Genomic DNA, 25,735 nt, shown 5'->3' on the forward strand with positions numbered 1-25,735 from the left:
CACAAAACCCACCTGTTTAGAATTGCTTTAACGTATGATTGCTTTTAAATGTATTTTATTCATGTTTTATTATTCTGTGTTTTTATATGATGTTTTTATCCTTTGTGCAGCGTCTCTGAGTTTTTAGAAAAGCGCTTTATAAATAAAATGTATTATTATTATTATTATTATCTGACAACTAAGACTAAATCTTAAATAGCTGCTAAAGTTAACACTGATGCAGTCAGAACTTTGGGGAATTTTCTTTGCACCTTTGTTGTAAAAATCACTTCCTTTCTCTGCAGACTGATCGAACAAACAGTCATAGCTGTAATGATTCAAACAAACTAAAAGTCATGATGACAGTGGGTGAGACAGACTGCAGTCAAAGAAGATGAAAACAGGGACCTTTAAAGTTTGCTGAGCAGTTTGCTGGCTGATAGTGATCGTTGTTAATATTCCTGGCGTCTCATATTTTAATTACCTTTCAATGCAGCACTCAAATAGTCATTTAAAGATTACACTTCTCAAATGTTCTCTTGTGCTGTCTGATAACAACAGTACAAAGGCCACAGAACCCTTTTGTTAATTGCCTGTTATGATGTCCCGCTGAGTCATTGCTGGTGGTGCCTTGATATCGCTTTAAACACATAGAAAAGTCTCATAAATCTACCAACAACATTTAACTTGATATTTGATGAACATATGCAGAAAATGAAATGCATAAACTCAAGCTGGGTTGAAACCTTGACAGGACAAATGTTTTGGGGAGTTAGGGATTAAAACACCTTTGATCATGTCCTGTTTTAATATTACAAACTGTTACAAACATTTAACACTCTCTGTTACACAGAGATTGAAACATTATGTGCAGGGAAAGATTGACGGTGATATAACTGTCACTAAGGGTACAATCACTTTGATGTGTACGTGAACTTAAAGATGTGAAGCAGAGAGAGAGAGAGAGAGAGAGAGAGAGAGAGAGAGACGAGAGGAGAGAGAGAGCGAGAGAGGAGAGAGAGAGAGAGAGAGGTGCATCAGTGGAAGAGTAAAAGATTGTTTCCTCTGCTTTCAGGTTTCTGCAAAACAACAGCCTGCAGTTCGTCCACAAACACGCCTTCAGCGGCCTGCACAGCTTGAAGAGGTTGTAAGTACCCTACATAAAAATTTGTTTATCAAATGAATTTAATGTTCCTTAAGTTTGTTGCGCGTTCTGATACCTGTAATTTAATCTCTTGTGAGATGATCTTTGGTATCAGCATTGTAATCAATCAAGCTTTCTTTATAAAGCATTTTTAATTAAAATCAAATGCAACTCAAAGTGCTTCGATTGAAAACAAGAAAACAGCAGAAATAAAATGTTGGCAAAACACTACATAATAAAAAAAACAAAAATTAAAATCACTTCAGTAATTTATGCAAACTGTGAGATGGAATAACACGCCACAGTTTTTAATGATAAACTAAAATATTCTGGTTTTTATCACAGGTATACAACACGTCAAGTGAGCCCTGGTTATCTGCTAACACTAAGTCTGTCAAGTTCTTTAATTTTTGTGCAGCGTCCCAACTTGAAAGGACAGACAGACAATCAGACCAAAAGTGACTGAAGTCCACTCAAATTAGTCAACATGTATCTTATTTTCCACCTTTTATTTGATTTCTTTCATCCCAGAGTTTTTCAGACACAGTTCCCAATAATTAGGTGAAAAACCTTTAAATAAAAGAATAAAAAAGACAAAAGAAATACCTGCATCAAAACACATGCAAATGCAACATAATCACAGAGCAAGAAACCACAAAGCAGCATCCGATTCAATGTAACTCAAACAACTGCCTATCATTGCTTTTTACCACAAATAATATAATTAATAAATCAATTCAACTTTCAGGAGACCTGCCAAAACAAAGTTATTGAAATAAATATATTTTATCATCTCATATGAAATAGGTCAGTTATTTATTACTTAAATCATGTATCATGTGTGTTTTAAACAGTCCCAGTATTTATACTCTTTTAATACAAACTTTAACCAAACACCAGACATTCTAAACAAACATTTCAGCAGCGCGCAGATGAAGCGCGTGCCCGAGCCGGCACCGCAGCAGCAGCGATCATCAGCTGACAAACACACAGTTCATAAACCAGCTCCTACCGGCTGCCTCTTCGGTTTCTTTTAGATTGTCCTCTGCACCACCGATCTACTCCATCCAGCAGTCTGTTTTAAAGTGCAGCGCTTCTGCCCGCTGCTCTCCAGTGCGTGCTCTGACGGACCTGCACCAGGTGCGCCTGATGAGACACCTCATGCCCTTCCGGGTAGACGCTGTTCACAGCTGATTCCTCGTATTTACAGATTTTTATATTACATTTTAAACAATCTAATCATAATTTAGTATATTTATCTAGTCATTATTGTAACATATTTTGTTTATTGATCCATTGATCTGTTCATTTATATATTTATTCTGCATAGCAGCATACGTTTTAGTCATACTAAATAGATACTTATTTTTGTAAACTCACCTAGGATAGATTTTATTTCTAATATTATAAATATATAATATAAATTATATAAATATAAATATTTTTATATATTAAAGCCTAGTTAATTATGATTTGTTCATTTTTCTACTGTTATTTATTCTATTTTTACAGTTTGACTTGACAACGTCCTAGAACACATTGTTTGATGAGAACTGTTCTTTTTAGAGGTTCCTGAAGGTGCCTGAAATATTCTCCCCACCAACATGAGACCGATCAAAAACTTAGACTCTTAGACGTTATGTAATCACAGTTTTTAAACTTTTTATTTTATACATTTTTGGTTCCATGTGTCTGAGACAATTTCAGTTTTGTTTCCATTATTTTGTAGTTTAATGCTACTTATTGTTTATTGGCAGAGATACTATATTTATTTAGTATTTTCATTTTTGACTTTTATCGTTGGCTGCTATTGCATTTTTGTTTTACGGGTACTGTGTGATTTTAAATAATTGTTTTTCCAATTTTTGTTTTGTTCTGTTACCCAGTAAGACTAGCAACCACACTTTGGACTGATGGGGATCCTAATTAAGAATAATAAAATATATGTAGTTAAGATAAGATAAGTATACCCACTGTTGTCCCCAGTGGCAGATCATGTCTTCCAGCTACAGTTGACTCTCACTGTCCTGCTCTACTCTGGGAATCTGTGTTCAGCTCTTGAGTGACCCAGCACTTGGTACTTTGGTCATTATTGTGGTGATGTTAATTGTTGATGATGATGATAATGGAAGGTCTTAAATTGTTTGGTTGCTCATTGTAGATGTTCCTTATTTTGAAAAAAAAAAAATCCTTACTTACTTTTGTGCATTGCCTTTACACTACTTGGCAGTACCTGCACCCAAATTGACTTGAAGCACTTTGTTACTCTTACTGATCTTGTTTCCTCTTGTCTAGATCTTTGCTTGTGTTGTTCTTGTTCTTGTATGTATCTCGCTTTGGATAAAAGCGTCTGCTAAATGACATTGTAACATTGTATATAAATAGTCAAAATAAATACATAAAAAAAAGGGTAAGGATAAAAGCTGCAGATAAATAAATGCTCTAAAATATAAATAAAACTGAAGAGACACATGATAAAAACACCGTTAAAATAAATAAAACAACACTTAAATCAATATAAAACATTAAATTGATAAAATTATGAACCCCTACATGATTTTTTTTTTCCTTTAAAAGTTTAATTTGGTTGGATTATATTGAATATGAGATCTTTCATTTATCACTGAGTTGCTTCTTCAACTTGGTTTCTCAAACATATAAAGTGGTCTGAAAAACTAGCGTTATGAAATCTTTTAAACTTGTATTTATGTCTCATGAATAAAATATGTGCACATTAATTTGATACCACACAAGAATCTGTCATAAAAACATCTCAAATCACAGATTAGTTTAGTCTGGATTAATCTGCTGTTTATTTCCATAATTAAGTCATGTATGGCTGGGTGGTTTGATGAAATGCTTATCACACTGACAGAAATTCTCAAGGATTAATAGACTTAAAAATAGTTGCAACTTTCATCCTACCATGAAAGATTACATGATAGGCATAAAACGGGTCACTGGGATTAAGAGCAGATTAATTTTAAACCACACTTTTTCTGCTTTTTAATTTTGTCTCTCAGGTTTCTCACTGAGAACATGATCTCCTCGCTCAGCCCTGGTGTGTTCAAGGATCTCCATCAGTTAGAATGGCTGTGAGTAACACACACACACACACACACGCACACGCACACACACTCATTGAGAGATATGACTGAGTGCGCTGTAATATATGAATGTAGATGATACTTTGTGACTGGTGAACATTCATTCACTCACACAGGAGCTCTTGCTGTCACTATGTGTCTGTATCGGGTTTCCATGCTCTTCTTTGAGATCTCTGGTTCAGTTCCTTAAAAGGTGACATATCACGCTTTTTTCATCAATATATATTGGTCTAAGAGGTCCCCAAAACATGTCTTTAAAGTTTATGCTCAAAAAAACACTTTGAAATCAGATTTTGGCATGCCTGAAAAGCCCTCTTCTTCAGTCCTCCTCAGAACACTCTGTTTTCCCTCTGACCACGCCCCCTCCGGAAGTGGATGTGCCTCGGCTCTCCAGCACGTTGATCTAATGTTTACATGTTGGCTGAATATACACAACTGCTCAGAGATCACGTTACTTCAACCCTCTGAATCTGATCCTGACAGAGAGGCGCCTGTAGCAGGACCTTTCTGAAGGATTGGTCACAGATTTAGTGTTTCTTGTTGTTTTATTTATCAGTATGTAGACGTGTGTCTTGGTACACAGCTACGAACATGTAGCTATGTGGCTATGCTAACTAGCGCTAGCACTTATCCATGATAAATAAAAATCATCCACTAGATCTTCAAATCTGCAGACGTGGGGAGTAAAACCGACCTCTGCTAGAAAGGCAGCAGGACCTTTTATGAAGGATTGGTCACAGATTCTGTGTTTCTTGTTGTTTTATTTGTCAGTATGTCGACGTGTGTCTTGGTACACAGCTACAGCTACAGCTACAGCTACAGCTATGAACATGTAGCTATGTGGCTATGCTAATTAGCGCTAGCACTTATCCATGACAAATAAAAATCATCCACTAGATCTTCAAATCTGCAGACGTGGGGAGTAAAACCGACCTCTGCCAGAAAGGCAGCGGGACCTTTCTAAAGGATTGGTCACAGATTTAGTGTTTCTTGTTGTTTTATTTGTCAGTGTGTAGACGTGTGTCTTGGTACACAGCTACAGCTACGACATGTAGCTATGTAGCTATGCTAACTAGCGCTAGCACTTATCCATGATAAATAAAAATCATCCACTAGATCTTCAAATCTGCAGACGTGGGGAGTAAAACTGACCTTTGTGTTTATTAAGACAGCCTACAACTAGCATGCCTCCCTCCTAAGCTCCTTGTTAGCACACATTTGTGCAGGTAATGAAAAACGGGGGAGGGATTCAGTATTATTTTATACAGTCTATGGGCTGAACAAGCTCCGAGCTCTGACTCCGTGACAGACCGGATATTGTTGTTACGTAACAAAAACACGGAAGTCTGAAACGGCTCGTTTCACACACATTTACAGAAAGGTGGAGAAATCAGAACAGGGGCAGAATGGATTTTTTTCATTCTCGGGGGGTTTGTAGACATGCCAGGGACACATATTTCAGGTAAAGAACCATTAAAAAGTCCATTTTGCATGATATGTCACCTTTAAGTCTGACATCTGTTTTACTCACACATGGTCCGTGTGTGTCCTTGTAGGCATGTGTCATTTCATTTTCAGATTTTGATCAGTGGTTTGGGGTTCCTTCCCTGAAGAAGAAACCCTTGATGTGCTTGAAATCCCCTGAGCTAGCACAGAGAGCTGTGCTCACTTGTGCCCATAACTGATCATAGATTTTATAGCCTAGAGCTGCATGGATTGTCTTATTTTCACCATGAAATCAATTTGAAGTCAAGGGCACCATTCAACAAAGGGGAATCTGTGTTTCCCATGATGATGAGAGCTCAGACAAGTGGAGTATTTGTTAATGGTTGAGAGTTTTATTTCAGGCCTGAAGCATCTGCAGGTGCCGTTCTGGATTCACCAATAAAAATACTCCAATGTTAATAACATTGTCAACCACACTGGGAAATGTGCACTCAGTCATCAGGCTGCTGTCTAGTATGACTAATGGTGAAGTAGTGGTAGAGGAATTACTCTTCCAACTACTCTCTTGAGTGAAAGTGCTTATATATAAAGTTAATTTACTCCATCACTGAATTTAAAACGTTAATCACAGTCAGGACGATGATAACCAGAGGCAGAAACACTTCCTCTGCAAATTAAATATTGTATCAGACATTGTTAGATTATCCATACTGATGCGTTCATGTCTGAGAATCATGTCGATGTCGCTTCTTTAGACGGAGCTCGTTTTAAGTGCTTTTCATACTATGAGCTAGTTAGAGCAAAGTTTCCCAGCCAAAGCCTCAGTCCTTCCAAATGTTCATGATAAAAAGTTGAAGGGGACGTGGGATGATTTATGGGAGAGGAAGAAGAAGAAGAAAAACATCAGTCTGTTTTCAATTTTTGAAATATTCCCTTTTCCGTTTTCTACAGAATGTGATGGGAATCAGGGTCCCATCGCTCATTTGAATATGTCACGAGGGATGACACAGAGCAGAACATTTATACTTCCTTTTTTTTTGATTACTTTGACTTTTGGCAATCGTCTATGTTAAAGTCACTAAAGAGGGTCGATGTGAGAGCACAGGAGGTCTGGCCATCTTTATTTTATCAAGCAGATGATGCCAAATCTGTGAAGCTGATCTCACACATGCTCTTCACTGGTGCTCCAAAGAAACTCATTCAGAGTGTTGTGGCCATGTGTGTTTACACATACAACGAATTTGACGCTGGCCTTAAAAAATGAAGCTCATGCGGAAGTGCTAGAAACTGCAGTTCATAAAGCGTCCACTAGAGGCTTACTGCAGAAACACCGGAAACCACATACACACTCATTCAAAAGAGACGATCTTTGCAGCAGAAATAAACATGTGTACAGTCAGGTTCAAAAAACTGTTTAGGTCTGAGTAGCTAATTTTTCTATTAGTACAAACTGTACAGAGGAGAATTTTTTTATAACTCTGTATTTTCAAAGATATTAAACTTTAAAGTTTTGCCCAAATAAGGACATGGCTGACTTGACTGACAGGCGGGCACGCTATAGCTGTTAGCGAAAAGGCTAAAGGCCCGCCTCTTTTCCTCACACTAGCTTGGATGAAGTAAGGTTGAGTTCAGCATTTCCAATATGGCACCCACCAACGATTGGCTTTAAAACATAGCTTCAGAAACAGATGAGTGACGTCACGGATACCACGTCCATTATTTATGCAGTCTATGGTTTTATGTAGCTCTCAAAGTACATACACAGTCCGAGACAAATGCTTCACACAAGGATAAGCAAAAAGGTAAGCATAACAGTAACAAAGACATGAAAGCAACATGTGTAAACCTATATATATATTAGGGATGTACATTTTAAGTATTTTCCGTGATCGATCTTTGGAAATGTAAACGATCAATTATCGATTAATTGATAAAAAAAAAACATTATTATTCTTACGTCAAAAAAAAGGCCAAATACGTTGTCTTCCCCCTAAATTATATTTTCTACAGCAACAAAATGCATATCACTGACGGGATTGAATACGGGTACATGTTTGACACGCAGAATATCAACGATCAGGCTTATTAAAATATTCTATGCGGACATAATCTTATAAAGTGAAGGCTGAGACTACTAAAAGAAAAGTACTTCAGACTTGCAGTGTCCATTTTTTTGTCTACTCGTTCTTATTGAGAAAAATAATCATGTGTATTCAATCAGGTGTCAGCCGGGAGCGCAATCGGGTCGCTATCAGTCCAGCTGCAGAAAAGCTCAGACGGCTCTGATGTTGCTGGTCTGCAAACATAGCGTACCTGAATTTCCCACCTGTCTGTTGCCTTCGTATCCAAAGGTTAAAATGTCCTGTTTAAAGCTGTCACTCTTCGTGCCCGTGTTTTTGTTGGCAGCAGTTGCGTATTGATCCTCTTTAAAAAAGCCCACGTGCAGACCTTACGCGCAGCCGCAGCCCCCAACTGAGCGTCTCCGCTGTGCGCAACACCTTTAACAACTGATTCACATCCAAACATGCTTTAAACTTAAAAAACCTTCATGATAGCTGAGTGTAATATGAGACCACATGATGTTTGTTCCACGTGACGGAAAATTGATAACAAAAATGCGTGTTTCGAGTAATTTCTTAACAATCAATTAATCGATAATCAATTAATTGTGGTCATCCCTAATATATATATATATCATATTCATAACAAAGTATGCATATATTGAAAATTATAAAAAACAAAAACAACACTGGTGGTCAGTTTGAGAGATAAACTGAGTAGGATCCAAAATAGCTCTGCCGCACTCATTCATTGAGAACAACAAACCACTTCTTACACACAATACTTCACGTCCTGTCTCTTAGTCACATGACTACCAGAGCTGCCTAAGACAGTAAACTAATGGGTATTAAATACAGGAAATAAACCAGCGAGTATTCCAACATACTTTCCAAAACTAACCAAAATGTTTTTCTTTCTGTAATCCAATAAATCATATCATTCAAATATAAACAAACGTATTATTGTTATTGATTACACACATTCTTGTATTTATTTAGTGACTGTGCGAAATCTAGTGGTTGGAATAAGAAGAAGTGGTTGTTGTGTGCAAAATAATTAGTATGAGTAGATGTTTTTGATCATAAAATCTTGACAAAGGGAGGATTGCACTCATCATGCATCACAGGAGCTTCTTGTCCTTGAATCTAGAATCTGACTGCTTGAAATTGCATATAGTTTAGTTTTTACACACTGGTCCTTTAATTTAATGCAGCACTTCCAGATGCAAACAGGTGATTAAATAAGCATGTGCTTTTTCGGCTCTTATTGCTCACAAAAAGAGACTAAAACATGATAACATCAGTGATGTGCTGGAGTGCTTTGGTCCCCTTCATGAAGGGCTGCTCCAAGCTTCAGACGGGTTACCAGATGTGACTGCTTGCTGAGTTTGAAGTCTCAAAGCTAGAATCTTTTTCAGCACAAACTGAAAGAAAGCCCCACTGCTACACAAAGCTTTAATAGAACATCTCTATGTCTGAGCATATACACTTTTTTATGTGGAGGGTTCAAGCTTACCTCAACAGCTCATACAAACAGTGTCAGTACTCACCACTTCCTGGTTCTCTCCTTAGAAAGGGACGTGGTGACTAAAGTTTGAAGAAGGTCCAAGCACCTGTTGAAAAGAGCTGCGATTAAACCATTCAGATGAAGGGGGGAGTCCAGACACAAAGAATACTTAGATATGAGACTTTCAAAGTGTATATGGTATCTTATTTATACTGTATATTGATAGGACTGTATTCTTTTTAACCCTTTTTTTCTCTGTGTGAGTTTCATGAAAGATTTTAAAGTTTTATTCTGTTGTGGATCCTCCACAGTGGTCTAGTCCAACAAATCCCCTTTCAACAAGGCAGGTTTATAAAGCAGCTTATAGTTTTTGGTGTTAGTTTGGTGTTGGTGTTGTTTTGGAGGACAAAACACATGATGATTGGGCTTTGCATGGTAATTCTGACATTAAGGGTTGAATAGCAGCAGTGAGTGTAATCTGATGGAACATGTTAGTGGGTTAATTTGTTGTGTGGTTGATGTTGTTGTCAGGCAGCTGTTTATTTCAGTCCAGACAACTTGGATTAATTGCACGACTTAAAAGGAATATTTTGACATTTTGAGAAGCATGCTTCTTGATGAGATTGACCCCAGCCTCTATGGTTGCATGCTGAAATAAGCTCAACACAAAGTGAGAGCTGAGAAACACCTTGCATACTTAAAGGCACTATGAGGAGTTTTTAACTGACTGAGAAACAGACTGAAACTGCTACTGATGCCTCTTTATGACCCTCAAAAGCAAACAAGACCATCCACAACAACACTGATAGCTTCTCTGTTGTCATTTTGAATGCCTGAATCCGCTCAGAGGGGGAAGGTGTCAGAACAGATGATTGACATCTCGCTTTAGAAACACCCTGTTTTGGCTGTTTTCATGGCAAATAATCACACTGTATGAGAAATCTTTGTCCTCAAGGGGGTGCCAGAATTGATGCAAAGCAAAAGTTCACAGCAGCTTTAAGGTAGGAATTATGACTGAGCAGGGAGACACACACCTCTGATTTAACTTGTCATGTCTCATTATCTTGAGGTCCTGTCGTCACTTAGGCTTGGAGGACAAGTGACATTAAAGTATAGTGCTCTGTGTTTCAAGTTTTTCTTCTATGGGTTTAAAAAATGAAAATTAATCCTCTTTGGAAATGATAAAGTCCTTCGATTTCAGTCTTTATGCTGAGCTAACCACCTTCCAGTTGTAGCAGTCACAGTGCTGACAAGAAAGTGGGTCTAGCAAGGATCGCAAATAAGCCGTTTCTTATGTTAAAACTTAAAAATTTGAATAAAGTTTTGTGAAACGATTCCTAAATTTGAATGCTCTTTTGTTTATTTTGTTTTCCAGGATGTTGGATCATAATCCCCTGAGCATACTCTCCCAGGATTCCTTCATTGGGCTCCAGTCTCTCATGTACCTGTGAGTTTTTACCGTTTTTACTCTGTTTTTGTTTTCAATGAGTTCTCTGAGGTGGAAATGTTGGAAGTTTCAGTTTAGAATACTTCCATATGTATCTGAAAAATCTGTGTAACAAGAAGACATCCAGTACCTAGTGTTTGGAGTTAAAAAAGATGCTCTATTTAGAAAATTGTCTAACCCCTTAGGTTAACCTTTATTGCATTTGGACAGGTGTGTGTCCCAAAGGGTGGCAAGGTTTAGAAGAAACTGTAGGTAAACTTAAAAAGTGCATAGATAGAAGAAAAGTTGTGGATGTTGAGGTGCATCCCTTAGGTTGCAGCATTTGCTTCATTTTCTTCTGTTAATTTTCCTCCAACACTCTGAGGGCAGCGTGAGCCTCCATGCTCATCAGATATCTGATTAGTTTCACTCTGTAAGTTGATATTGCTGAATTCACACCTGATTGAATGCACAGTCACGTCTTGTTGTTGTGAACACCGTGATCAAGTATTGAAGGAGTCATTGGAAAAGTCTGAGGATGGATGTCAGAATGAATTTGTGTCTCTTTCATACGCCTAAATGTCAAATCACACGTGTTGTTATTTGACTGTTTTTGAAAGCAGCTGGTATCAACCAGTAGAGAAAAACAAAATGAGAAAGATTCTGATGTTATTCTCCCAGTTCAAGTTTAAGTTCTCTCTTCTCGGCTGTGTCCAGAACAGATATCCATTGCAGAAAATGACGTTGTAATGTCTGTGCGTTAGATCAGCTCTCGGCTGTACCTCCCAGGAGAGACAGATATGTTCCTCTCTTGGTTTCTTCATTCTTCTGTGGAATCAGAGGAGGATACCCAGTCTTCAGTTTCTTCTTGTATCCGTCTGAACTGTTGCCACTCAGGAACATCAGCGTCTGTTTTTAATATGCAAACTGCAAGAGTTGAGAAGTGCTGACTGTTCTGTAACTCCTAAATGTCTCAGGTCATTTGTCTCAGTTTAGTGAAGAGAGCATAATCTGACAGGTTTTATGTTTTACAACATCAGCTGCAGTTCATGAACTCGCTGTTAATGCAGATCATTTCTCACAGCAAAAGCTTTCACATAGCTTTTTTTTTACCTTCCAGGACAAAGATTCTGTCAGTCAGTCAAGAAGGACCTGATAAATGATGCAATACTGTGAATTTAAGATTAATCTACTCCATTATGAGTCAGTAATCAGTTGGAAGCATACATCCTTAGAAACAATTCTTCGTTTTGTCTTTAAGGTGCAGTGTGTGATGATCTGGTGTTGTCCCTCCTTGTTTATTTATTTACTTATTTATTTATCTATCTGTATTTTTTCTTTATGAATAAAGTACCTTTCCCTCTTTTATTATTATGCATGTAGTTTTTGTTTGTTTTACTGTTTGCATCCCAGGAATCTTTTGAAAGGGAGGGCAGCCTTCACCTTTTGAAGGTGTTGCTGTTGAGGACTGTCTGTGGGTCTTTTAGACCTACAACCCACTGCCTTGATTACTTTTCATGGTGTCGCTGGGTGTCTTGTGTCTTTTGTGTATGTGTGTGTGTACATGTTACGGTGGCTTGGAAGTGCAATGTAAATTCACAAAGGATGAAAAACTTTTACAAGTTGGAGACAAATTAATATTTAAGAAAACAAACTTACAAAATCAGAAACACTTACAAGCAATTAGATAATATTACAAGTGATGGAGCATTTTTACTTGTACCGAGGGGACGGAACAGCAGATTTTGACGGAAAAGGAATGTAGCAATGATTTTCAAAATAAAATACTTTTAGACTTTAGACTTTAATGTTCACTTGGGGAAATTATTTTCCACAGACATCACAAAACAGAACACGAAGCAAACACCAACATCAACAATCAAAGAAACAAAGTCTGCACTATTCAGCGAGGGCTTTTGTTCAGGGCCGCTATAGCTTTTCCCAAGGTGAGCCCTTCTACAGTACACCTCGGTTCCCTGGAGGATGAGGTAGGTGTTTAGTGGATGTGTGATGTCCTGTTCTATCAAGGTTGCAATGGGTGTAATGGTCCTGTTGTTTAAATCTGTGAGGTTTGGTGTGGGGAGACCAATTCTTTTTTGAAGCTGTGATGGTTAGGCGTGTGAGTGTGGCCTTGTTTGTAACAGATAGTACATTGACCTTTGACATTAACAACCCTGTTTCCACTATTTTGATTCAGACTGAGGAGAACACCTCAAAATGTGTTCCTGCCAATCACAGTTAGATCTGATTTTGAATTTCAAAACAAAAGACATTGGAAATTTAGCATATGCATTATTTTTAAATTCCAAATCAGCTATAGCTGTGATTGGCAGGAACACATTTTGAGGTGTTCTCTCATCAGTCTGAATCAAAGTATTGTAGTGGAAACAGAGTTGTTAATGTCAAATATATATTAATTCCCTGGCTGTTTCACATTTTCCTATTACAGACGTCTTTTATTTTGAAAACTGTTGGTGCATTCCTCCTCCACAGAGGCCCACAGCTTGAGTTTACTCACTCCTCATGCAGTTACTCCTTCACAAGACTAATTACATCATGAGTTTAACTATGTTACCTCCTTAGGTTATTAAATCTTGTTACTGTTATTTCACGAGTAGGACTTGTTCCCTCTAATTTAACAGCCTGATGGTTGAATTCTTTATTCCTTTGCAGCCTAACAGTTTTAACATAATATGATAAGACATTGGTTCAAAGTGTTCATACAGTGATGCCAGCTATTTGCACATGACTGAAATTTCATTTTCTATCACATAAGTTTCAAGAAGTCAAGGCGAGTTCATTTATGAAACACTGTACAAACACAGAGCAATGCAAAGTGTTTTATAGAGTCAAAACAGATCATAATGTCTCTTAAGTGCTTTAATGTGTCTCGTTTGTGTTTGATGAGTGATTACTGATTGATAATTGGCTCTGTGTGTCTCCTGGTGCTCTGAAACTAAAGACCACAGAGTTGTAGCTCCCCGATGGACAAGGATTCACACAATGCCTTAATCGAAACTGATTCTGTGTGATGTAGAAATATGAAGCTCTAAGCCGTCCAAGATAACCAACAGAGGCGGGGTGTAGTTGTGAAATCCATCCACAGTCTTCAATCATTGTATTTAATTTTTTGTGTGTGTGTTGGGTTTCACCCAGCACGTCGAGTCATCTGCTCTGCACACCTACCAGTGTTTTGGTGCTGAAGTCACTGAGACGTACATAAAGGATAATGTATGGTTAACAGGTAGTTATGGGAAATAGATTCCTGATGCTTCCATTTCCCATAACTACCTGCTAATCATACATTATCCCACTTATTACCTGGCTACTAACTTAATGCTGCTGTTGGTAGGAATTGTGTAAAAAAGTGTACTTTTTTTCTGCTGGATTTGGAGAAAAGGTCATAAAGGTCATCTGTACTCATCTGTAAGTGAAGTCATTTGAGATTAAGGTGAACTCTCTGTGTTTACCAATGCCTTTGTATCAAGCAATGTTATTATTCCCCTCGTTCCCGTTATCACGGACCAATCAGAGCTACTCCCCAACCCTCTGTCCTGATTGGTTGAGTGGCGGCCCCACTGCTTCGCCCTGATTGGCTGGGAAGCCACTACTTCCTCATAGAACGTGCACAACGATCTTTTGTGGGTGGGGTTACGACAGTGAAAGTAGTCCCAGTGGTTCCATGGCGATGGATTCTTATCTTCCTGTTGCGGTCGATGCAACATGAAACTGTCCTCATTCAGCTCTCCTTCTCCTCCAAGCTCTGCGGTTCACACACCTTAAAAAATAAACTAGTGTCACAACTTTGAACCGTGCTGCTATCATCACCACCGCTCATGGTTTAAGTTTCTTTGTAGAGACCGGTAACTTAAAGATTCTCTCACCAACAAAATCTGCCAGAACTCTTTTCCACTGATTGATTCGACATGAAGTGTGATCAGTTTGCCTCTGGCGTTGCTTATGTTAGTGAAAGTTAATAACCATCATCAAAGGGTTTTTTTTTGACGAATCAGAATCAAGCATCTTACACAACCTAAAGATCAGTAAGACAGCCAGGTAATAACTTCCTTTAACATGTAGCTGTTCCTCTCTTTCTAGGTTTTTAAGCTCTTACATCATCACACCTCCTCCGCTCTGTGATTGTTATAACTCCTGACATGTAGCTTTTCTGTCTCCCCTCAGTTCCATGGTGGACACCTCACTCCAACAGCTCCCTCACCCCAGCTTCTGTCAACACATGCCTGCCTTGGACTGGCTGTGAGTCTGCTCTGACAGTGTACTTGTGTGTGTGCAGGTGTGTAGTGCATGTGTGTGATTCGGTAGAACTAAGCTCAAGTAATTACAGCACAGACGGTCTGGTGTGTGTTTTTGGTTGTGTGTGCACATGGAAGCAAATGAGACCGGTGAGCTGAGGTAACAGAGGACTGCATAGCAGAGACTCAGATGAGTAGCCCTCATGTTTTCATCAGATGAGAGGTAAAGTGTCCTCAGCTGATGTCACAGTAAGAAGTCAGATCCCTCAAGTATTTTTAGTCGGGTTGAGCGGACTGGAGAGACGTTGCTGGATGAGTCTAATAAATTACTCTGTCGCTTTAACGACTGTGAGCTTCTTTCGGCTCTCAATCCTGCTCCACTTATTTAAACTTTGATGCAAATGATGTCTGTCGCTGTATTTCTTCCCTCATTCCTTACTCCAGTCTATGTTTCATTTCTTTCATGCTTATTTGGATTAAATTCTTGACAGAGTAACCATTATCTGAACACTACGTTTGTTTCAAGTTACGTTTGGAGCACTGCACACTCTGTTCCTTCTCTCCTTCCTTTTGTCTCCAGAGACCTTGAAGGAAACCAGATTCAGACTCTCAACTTCTCTATCTTAAAGACCTGCAGCAAGCTGGAAGTTCTGTGAGTATCCTTTTTAAATTAAATGGAAGACAGAAATGTTTGGAACACAATCCCTTTTAAGAAGTTGACAAGAACAAGGCATGTTGCTCTTTCACTTTGGGAGTCTCTCCAAAACAGAAAGCCTTTAAAGTTGCATCACTGTCAGCTGTGATGGTGCACATGAGCAGGCTTCTCTATCATGAATCCACACAGCATCAATCATCTGGTTAGATATTGAAGACAAATTGTCTTTTGGGACAAAATGTTTTCTTTTTGAGGTGAACTCAAAAGCAGTTTATGAAAAATGTTATATTTAATGTAACATTAATTAACCCTGTTTCAAAATAATTTTCATTTCATAACTTCATAATGGAACCATTGTATCTTTATAACTCCATGTGCCACTCCAAAGCAAGTACTGCTTTCTCAGAACAAGGAGTAGTATTTCATAACTCCAGTTTTTTCCTCCATCTGGGGAGTTTTCACATCTCTGGGGTCCTCAGTGTTGCAACAACACTGCCTGTTTTTTTTTAAATTCTCTTCTTGTGCTTCTGCAGCACGAACACAAAATTAAAAACGATTTATTTTCTTTGACTTTCATCAACTTTTTTTTATGCAGAGTTTAGTCACATTGGTATTCCATGACTGACTGACAGAATAATTCTAACTGTGAAGAGCAGGAGGTTGTTTTCAAACTTTGTTGAAAATGAGTTTGCAGTTCAGGTTTTCTCCCTGCCTTTGTTTTTCTGTCTCCCACAGAGGCAGACAACACACACACTTGTCTACCTTTATTTATTTCATTAAGAGCAGCTAATGGTTTGAAGTGTCACCTGTCCTTTCACATTACTTAGAAGTTTGACACACAAGGACACGCAGAGCTGCACTTCTTTTAAATGTGCTGCCAGTAAACAACTTCAGAGACCAGCAACCCATATAACTCATCAGTCTCAGAGGTGGGCACATGTCCATTAAAACATCAATCAATTAACTGTTATTAGCGTTACTTTATTAAATCAACTTTTAACTTGGTTGTTCATTTAAAAAAAACAATTTTAGGAACCTTTAACTTCCATGAAATTCAGTTTTCTGTCACGTCGTCATTTTCGCAATATGGCAGCAGACAACATCTACGCCAAGCTGGTAAGCCTAGTGATCAGTCAATGGTAAATGACGCAGCTCTTAAAGCCAGCTGTTGTTCATGAACGATTCTATGAAGAGCCGTTTGGGAGCCGAAAGAGCCAGTTTTTGCTGAGACAAATGATCTGGATCACTAAAGAGACCCAGGAGGATTCTCATCACTTGGAGCATCTATGAGGAGGTTGTTTACCTGAGAAACAAGAAGGATCCAAACTTTGCTCTTGTAAAATGGAAAGCGGACAACTTGAGCAAGAGCATACAGTGATCTGAGGATCTTTATGGATACAATGTGTTTGGATTCAATCTTTTACTGGACTTGGATTGTGGCATCAGACTTTCAACTGGGTTTAATGTTAACTTCCTTTAATTTTGAACAGAATAAACTGATTAAGTGTTAACAAAGTTAAATGTTGGATTAACTGTGCCCATCTCTGATCTGTAGCTATAAATCTAATCAACATATTTTTATTTATGTAGCACCTTTCATACATTCAAGCATGCAGCCAAATGTGCTTCACAAAAAAACAACAGAGAGACAGAAAATAACAGGAATATTCAAAATGATATGAGGCTAAAACAAGACAGAGGAAAGTAAAATGAAATACTTAAAAATAGAAATAAAATCAACACAATAATATCAATAAAATCTAATCAATAAATATCAGAAAAATAAGATAAAATCAATAAAATGAAATCAGCTAGATACCATACAAATAAAATAAGATAATTACAATTAGATCAATTAAAAAATCTGATAAATATCAAAAAAATATGCTAAATATTAAAATAAAATCATACAAATACCATAAAGATGAAATAAAATTAAAATGAAAATAATATTAAATAATAGAGAATAACATAAAAATATATAATAATGATGCCAAAATAATAGAAAATGGTAATAATGCAGTCCAGGGCTAAAAAAAAATTACTCCAAGTCAAAAGCCAGATAAAAAAGTTCAGACTTAAGTTTACTTTTAAAAGAGCTCGCCACAAAGTCTCTGTGCTTGAGAGTACAAAGGAAAACTAGACTTAATGGATTTGATCAAGTGACCCTGCTCTCCCTGGCTGCACCTTGAGCTCCTGTCCATAAAGATTACAAACAGGATCGGTGACAAGGGGTAACCCTGGCAGAGGCCAACACGCACTGAGAACGTGTCCGACTTTGTGCCAAGTATGCGGACACAACTCTCACTTTGTTCGTACAGGGATCAGATAGCTCACAGTAGCGGCCCCCAAACCCTATACTTTCACAGTACCCCCCACAAGAGTGGGGGGATCATTTCAAGTGAAATGATTGGGAGAAAGTCCCATATATGTCGCTCCGCAGTGTCCTTACTTGTCTGAAGTGATGAGAGGCTCAAACCAGCAGGGACCTGCATGAAGAGCCGACAATAATGGATTAAGTTAGTCTGTGATGTAAAGAGGAATCACTTTCTCTCTATAGTCAAAAGGCAGAAAGTTAATGCAATGCATGGATTGTTCTGGCAGCAGCTGTTTGAACTGGAGACATTTTTTTCCTTAAAGTCCAAAGTGAGACGTTTTGATCATCATCGTTAAAATAATGTCTCTGAAAATGCCTGAAATGCCAAAGGAAGCTCATTTTAACACAACCCCTCAACATGATGGTACAACCATGACACAATAATTATCCAGGAAAATGACCAAATGTTATAGCTCTGGCAAAATGATAGTCATTAGACCGAGTAAATGGATTCCAGAATAAACCAGAGACCTCTGATAGAACTAGTAGGAACAGACAGAAGAACCCCTGAATTATAATTTTTGACTGATGGACACACAGAGACACGCAGCTCCTAATGTCTGATGGCAAGGTAGAGAACCCATTTCACCCTGACTGTGAAACATAAACGCAGCCTGTCTGCTTGATGTTAAAAAAGCAGAGAAGAACTTTTTTTGGAAGAAGAGTTTTTACCAAACTCGTGATGAAGGTTGAAACTAACAATTGATCCACAAGATGGCTTTGTGTGAACCTTCTTCAGACTTCCAGAGTCTGTTTGTGGTGTTTCAATGCCCCTGAAGTCCTTAACGGTAAAACATTTTTATATGTTGCACACAAGATAGTAACTTGTTTCCACATGATCATTATCTTGTGCGGACAGATTAATATCTTGTTCTTTTCAAAGCAGAACTTCAGTAATCTTAAAGGCCCTGTGAGGAGTTTTGAACTGGCTGAGAAACAAACTGAAAATGATACTGATGCCTCTTTATGACCTTCAATAGCAAACAAGACCATCAGCAGCAACACTGACACCTTCTCTGTTGTCATTTTTAATGCCTGAAACCGCCCTGAGGGGGTAGGTGCCAGACCAGATGATGGACATCTCCCTTCAGAAACAGCCTTTAGTTGACACTGCCTGATAAAGTTGACTGCTAAAAGACAACAGGATGAGGTTTTTGTTGAAAACACTACTTTTGTATGTATAGGACAAGAGATAAGAGGTATCACTTTGTCCACAAGGAGGCGCCAGAATCGATACAAAACAAAAGTTCCTCACAACAGCTTTCATGTAGATGACATTATTGTAGTTTTTCAGTCTGATGCCTCAGAGATTACAGATGGAGGTCAGTTTTGCACCTTGTAGAGTCCTGTAGTCCCATAAGTGCTGACGTGATGGAGGTGAACACGTCATAATACTCTCTGTGAGGACTCGAACCACAGGGAAGAGTACTGGATCCATCCAACTCCAAAAGGCAGTAAATCTTAGACATGGGAATTAAGGCTCATTAAGGGAGCTCTGTTTCTTTCCCAGAACTGTAAAAAGGAAGGCTCATTGTTCCAGTTTTGTAGAGGGCAGGGTTCAAACTTTGCTGAATTTTTCCCAAATACAAGCTTACATATCGCATCTGACTGCCTCTGTCTGCAAAGAAAAACTAACAGGGTGGGCTGCATGTCCTGTTTTATTTTTATGAAGATGAACTTTGAGACACATCGCTGCTATTACATAGACTGGACTTAACAAGTAGAGTGTTTTTTGGGCTTAATGACAAAAAGAAATGTTGTAAAAGAAAAAATAGAGTTATAAAGGGAAGACCGAATCTGGTGTTATTTTCATGTCCTCCAGTGCTGTCAGATGCATTTACGTGTCTAACAACTCCTACCTCTCTGTGCCTCTCTGATAGTGTCTCTCACCCGTTTTCATTTAAAAACAACTTTCTGAAAACATCACACAGCATTTCCTTTTTGACATTTATTTGCAGCATTTTCACATTGAAGGAGAATGTGCAGTCGTAGTTGAATAGAGAGAAGAGTAAAGGAGGTGAAGACGAGTCATTTCTGATGCTTAGCGGCTTCAGGAGGACTGTAGTGTGTGTATAGCATTTAATCTCTAGCTTAATCCCTCAGTGGAAAAAGTGTCATGTTGAATCTTGTACTTATCAGGTTGAGGTCAGGAGTATGACTCTGGAAAATGAAGTGTTTATAGGTCTATCATCAGCCATGTCTGGATGCCCTCAAGCAAATCTTTCACTACTCTAATGTTGCTCTGTAGCTGTTGGCAGCTTCTGAGGGCGGAAATGTAACCGGGTACAAGCAAGAGATGAATTCTAAGATTTTAAAACAACGCAGAAACATAGCTCCAATACAGAAGGAGCATAAAGGGATATGGAAGCCAAATCAACAGCTGTCAACACATGAGACTTCAGCTGGAGACTTGAACAACATTTGGAGAATGGTTTCTGACAGCAGCTCTGTTCTGTTCAGGTTACTGATGGACAACAGGATCCGAAGAGTCCCTGAGAACACCTTCCAGTCTCTGTGGAAACTGGCTGAACTGTGAGTGTGGTTATTATTCGGTTCACGTTGTCAATTTGCTTCATCTGACCTGAAATAATGCTGAGAGGTGGTCAGTGTAATCAATCTTTGTGCTTAAGTGGAGAAAAAAAAATCTGTTCTGGTATCTTTCCTTCTCTGAAAGTATAAGCGGGTTGAGTTCTTGTTGAGTTCTTGAGTTTCTAACAGTTTCCTTCACAGCATCCCCCAAAAGTAATTAATCTCTAACTCATCCATCTTTTATGAAGACACTTAGGAAGGTGGTGAGTTGGCTCTTAAAGCTGCAGTACATCCAAACATGGTCTGTCTCTATCCAGTTATGTGCCAGATCTACGTGCTTTACAAAAAACACAACACTGTGAATCAGTAATTAAGCATAGTGTTAGTTCAGACAGAAGTCAAACTTGGACCACAGAACATCCGCCGGTTACATCCAAACATCTAATTAGCAAATGTTGAAATACCTCCTCCATCCCAGCTCCTCCTTTTCTGCTGTATCTGATTTTAACAGTGTCCTATGTATCTTCACTGATGCTCATTATGTTCTGTACCTCTACTCTTTGCTGCTGCTCTCCCTGCCTTGGTGTTCATGTACATGAAACCGAGGGGTGGTGTGCTCTACCCACCTCAAGTTTTGGCATTCCACGTAGGCATGGTTGAAGGGCAGGGAGCTCCCAGAACAGAGACATACCGCCGAATATAACTTGAAGAATTAATTATTTTGATGAGAGTGGTCCTGACTGAAATAACATTTCTTTAATCAAACAGTGATAAGTGCAGTTTCTCACTGAGTAGTTAGGATGAAACCCAGAACATCAGCTAGTTGGCAAATGTTGAAATACCACCTCCACCCCAGCTCCTCTTCTTCTGGTGTCTGATTTTACCAGTGTGATATGTATTTTCACTGATGCCCACTCTGTTCTGTACTCAGGGGGGGCTTTGCTGCTGCTCTCCATTGGCTTTGCTTTTCATGCACATAAAACCGACGGGAGGTGTGCTCTCCCCACCTCAGGTTTTGGCATTCCACATAGGCATGGTGGAAGGGCAGGGAGCTCCTAGAACAGAGCCATACTGCAAATATAACTTAAATAGTTAATTATTTTGAAGAGAGTGGTCCTGACTGAAATAACATTTCTTTAATAAAACAGTGATAAGTGCAGTTTCTCATTGAGGAGTAAGACAAGATGAAACCCAGAACATCAGCTACTCTTAACCCCGGCCCCATCAGCTGGTTACACCTACACATCTAATTGGCAAATGTTGAAATACCACCTCCACCCCAGATCCTCTTCTTCTGGTGTCTGATTTTACCAATGTCATATGTATTTTCACTGATATTCACTCTGTTCTGTATCCTGGGGTTCTTTGCTGCTGCTCTCCCTGCCTTGGTTTTTCATGTGCATGAAAGAGAGGGGAGGTGTGCTCTCCCAGCCTAAGATTTTGGCATTCCACGTAGGCATGGTTGAAGGGCAGGGAGCTCCCAGAACAGAGCCATACCGCCAAATATAACTTAGATAATTAATTATTTTGACAAGAGTGGTCCTGACTGACATAACATTTGTTTAATCAAACAGTGATAAGTGCAATTTCTCACTAAGTAGTTAGGATGAAACCCAGAATATCAGCTAGTTGGCAAATCTTGAAATGCCACCTCCACCCCAGTTCCTCTTCTTCTGGTGTCTGATTTTACCTGTGTCATATGTATTTTCCCAGATGCCTACTCTGTTCTGTACTCCTGGGGGTCTTTGCTGCTGCTCTCCCTGCCTTGGCCTTTTCATGTACGCACATGAAAGAAAGGGGAGATGTGCTCTCCCCACCTCAGGTTTTGCCATTCCACGTAGGCATATGGACGGCCAGAGAGCTCCCAGAACAGAGCCATACCCCCAAATATAACAGGATTAAACAATCCCCTAAATCCTAGTAAAGCCTGGTTTACAATATAGTACATAATTATGACCACCATATGGTTGGCAGTGAGAAAAATAGTCTGTTTAACTTGCACTAATCTTTTTAAACGTGTTAGGATCATGAGATAAATGATTTGTTGAACAACAATCAGAGCGAATCAACCACAGATGGTGAGATAAAACATCACAAGAGTGCGTGAACAGTTTCATAGATGACACGAAATAAATAAGACATTGAATAGAACAAGTCTGCAATATTTTTGTTAAATTCTGTAGATTCATTTTGTTAAATACACAAAATGTTTGTTTTATTTTAATGAGGTGATCGATGGAAAGGAAAGCATTTTACCAATTTTGCTCTGTGGAGATAATTATAATTATTGTTTGTTTGAATTGGTTAGGATCTCCTAAGAAGTGGACGACAAATGCAAAAGATTTGTGCTTTAAATTAAAACTAAAAATTACTCATGCTCTCCTCTATCTATGTTTTGTGATAAATTTAAGTCTGTGAATGTGCCTGAATTTGCATGTTTGAATGATAACAGTCTCCTTTTCTCTCCTGCTGAATTGTCTCTCCTCCTCTTTGTCTCGGTGTTTAGGAATCTGTCAAGCAACAGGATAAAGGAGCTGCCAAAGAACACATTTAAAAGCCTCTCTAAGTCACTTCTTAAACTGTGAGTAACTGATAGTCTGGCAGCGAGGAGCAATGTGCTTCCTCGTGTGAGGATTAGAGCTGGAGATCAGGCTGAAGTGGGGTGTGAGAAGAGGGGATTTAAGGTTGGACTGAGAGGAAACAGACTCATCGTACTGTTAATGCCTCTCAGTAGAATGACATTTATCATCATCAAAAATCACACCACATTTTAAAATGTTTTAGGGCTTAATGTGGAGAAATGTTGCTCTTATTTTCAGTGTGTGCAGCTCTACAATCAGCCGTACCTTTCATCGTCTATAATTTTACTCTCACTAACCTGCTTGTTAACAGCTGTTGTTTAATGTGTATCGAGGGTGAAGGACCAGTGATACCTTGAGTCAGAGTACAGCTTCATTAATAATGTTGTTACAAAATTAATGAGCCCCAAACTGTCTGTTCATTATTAATGAGCCTCCAGCTTTGGAGACTGTTTACTCAGTGAAATACATGTCAGCGAGGTGTTTGATCACAGAACAGTGAACTTTTCAACTTCAAGTCAAATCTGAAAACATTTTATAGGCAAACTTTGAAGCAGCTTTATGGAAAATATTTAAACAGTTTGCCTTTTTGTGTTTGTGTGTGATCTGCTGGTAGATTAGACTGAAGAGTAATTGGTGGGTTGATGTGTGGTTTCTGCCGCCTGAGGTAACATCTGTGCTGTTGACTGTTGGAGCCTCCTCTCAATTTCACAGGAGGAGCGAAGTACCGTGTCAATCTGGCGAGCTCATCTAAAGGACTTTACGAATATTTGATTTACAATTAGTTCAACTGAGCACACCCTTCAAGATATTGGAGACAGACATCCTGTCACAAGTGAAAAAAAAGCTGCACATCAGAGACATGGAGACAAAAAGAAAGAAGAGAGAGAGACTGTGTTTTTACGTTATTGATCCATGAATTCACTGACATTTCATCTGAGTTTAATCCACTTTCACTCTGAAATTCTTTACAATAATATTTCCATTTAAAGGACATCCTGAAATGGAGCGACGCCTGCGAGCTAGTTCAGGCAGACAACTCGAGCTGCAATGCCATACACGTCACATGTCCCACTCTCATAACCATCATCCAATCCTGCCCTCTGCCTCTCAAATTGGCGGTCTATTTAAACTGGGAAAATCTCCCATCTCTCCCTCTGCCTGTCAACGCCTCTGCTGCTGCATGCCTATTGCTGAAATTTTCTTTTTCCCAACGGCCTCCCCAGCATCCACCTGCAGGCTCCGGGGGGTGTTTAGTATGTTTTGCTCATCACTCCTCAATGTCTGCATGTAAACTTATCTGCAGGGAGTGATGAGGCCGGAGCCTGGGCGCCAAACATGAATATGTATTTGCTGCTACAATAAACTATTTAAACGTGAGTTGTCTGACTGAACTCACAGTTTTCTTTGCTCTGTTAGTGTGACAGTGCAGTTTTTCAGGGAGTTAAAGGCCTCTTCCTACTTCATTTAGCTGCATGTTTCTTTTTTACCACTTGATTGAGTTTGTCATATTTTTGTTGTTCCAGAAACATTTCCCACAACCCCCTCCTCCACATTCAACCTGGCCACTTCAACCACCTGACACATCTTCAGTCTCTGTGAGTAAAAAACACACACTCAGACAAAGTGCTCACTGCAGCCTGTACGCTGGTGAAACACACTGTGTTGTTCTCTGCAGGGCGCTGGAGGGAATAGAGATCCCTGATATTCAAACCAAAATGTTCCTGCCTATGAAGAACCTTTCCCATATGTACGTACAGTCCTCGATCTTATCCCCCACTGAATAACCAAATATGAATTCCTCTGTCTCTATTTTTATTTCTACTTCTTTTCTCTTCCAGCTACTTCAAGAAGTTCCAGTACTGCTCCTATGCTCCTCACGTCAGGTCGTGTAAGCCCAACACAGACGGCATCTCGTCCTTTGAGGACCTGCTCGCTAACATGGTGCTGCGGGTGTCTGTCTGGGTCATGGCATTCATTACCTGCTTCGGTAACCTCCTGGTTATCGGCATGAGATCACTGATCCGAGCCGAGAACAACCTGCACGCTGCCTGCATCAAAGTCCTCTGCTGTGAGTACACTCTCAAAGGATAAAGTCAGAGGACATGCACAGAAAAGAAATGCTTGAAGAAGTGATGCAGATGTTGGAGGTGAATGTCAATCTGAAATACAAGTGCAAAAGTAGGAATTATGACCAGAATTGAATGAATATTTTGGTGGGGTTTACAAATCCACAGACATTAAAAAGCAGATCAATAAAAGTGACCCTCTAAAACTTTTCTTTTAGAAGTGATGAAGTCACTCGGTTGGAGTCCACACCAGTGGCAGCTGGTGCATTTCTCTCACAGGGAGACTGTCACAAAATCCAAAACAGACATAATCTAAATAGGGTGCAACAGGAGTTATTACACCAGTGTGCTACATTAAATTTAGAAAATGCATTTACAAAGCATTTTCCATGTGGAACCTTGTTTGTTCATGTTTAGCTCTTTCTGGGGAGGGCTTTTATTTATTTAACCTTTATTTAACCAGGTAAGTCATTAAGAACAAATTCTTATTTCCAGTGACGACCTGGCAAAAAGCACAGCCTTTTGAGGGGTAAAGGGTCAGGGGTAACAGTAATGAAACAAACACAAGGGTAAAAACATAAAAGACAAGTTAAAGATGACAGGA

General features: G+C 39.0%; 1 protein-coding gene across 1 annotated transcript in view; it reads left to right on the forward strand.

Annotated features, from left to right (window-relative positions):
- rxfp2a (relaxin family peptide receptor 2a) overlaps window positions 1-25,735 on the forward strand; it is a 71,838-nt gene that overhangs the window by 30,300 nt on the left and 15,803 nt on the right. The window contains exons 6-15 of the mRNA XM_034682929.1: window positions 1,055-1,126; window positions 4,147-4,218; window positions 10,619-10,690; window positions 14,852-14,926; window positions 15,503-15,574; window positions 20,415-20,486; window positions 22,990-23,064; window positions 24,589-24,660; window positions 24,741-24,812; window positions 24,904-25,133. Of these exons, the coding sequence (XP_034538820.1) occupies window positions 1,055-1,126; window positions 4,147-4,218; window positions 10,619-10,690; window positions 14,852-14,926; window positions 15,503-15,574; window positions 20,415-20,486; window positions 22,990-23,064; window positions 24,589-24,660; window positions 24,741-24,812; window positions 24,904-25,133 (884 nt within the window). The remainder of the gene's footprint in view (window positions 1-1,054; window positions 1,127-4,146; window positions 4,219-10,618; window positions 10,691-14,851; window positions 14,927-15,502; window positions 15,575-20,414; window positions 20,487-22,989; window positions 23,065-24,588; window positions 24,661-24,740; window positions 24,813-24,903; window positions 25,134-25,735) is intronic.

Source organism: Notolabrus celidotus, chromosome 5, assembly GCF_009762535.1.
Source record: "Notolabrus celidotus isolate fNotCel1 chromosome 5, fNotCel1.pri, whole genome shotgun sequence".
Classification (NCBI taxonomy): domain Eukaryota; kingdom Metazoa; phylum Chordata; class Actinopteri; order Labriformes; family Labridae; genus Notolabrus; species Notolabrus celidotus.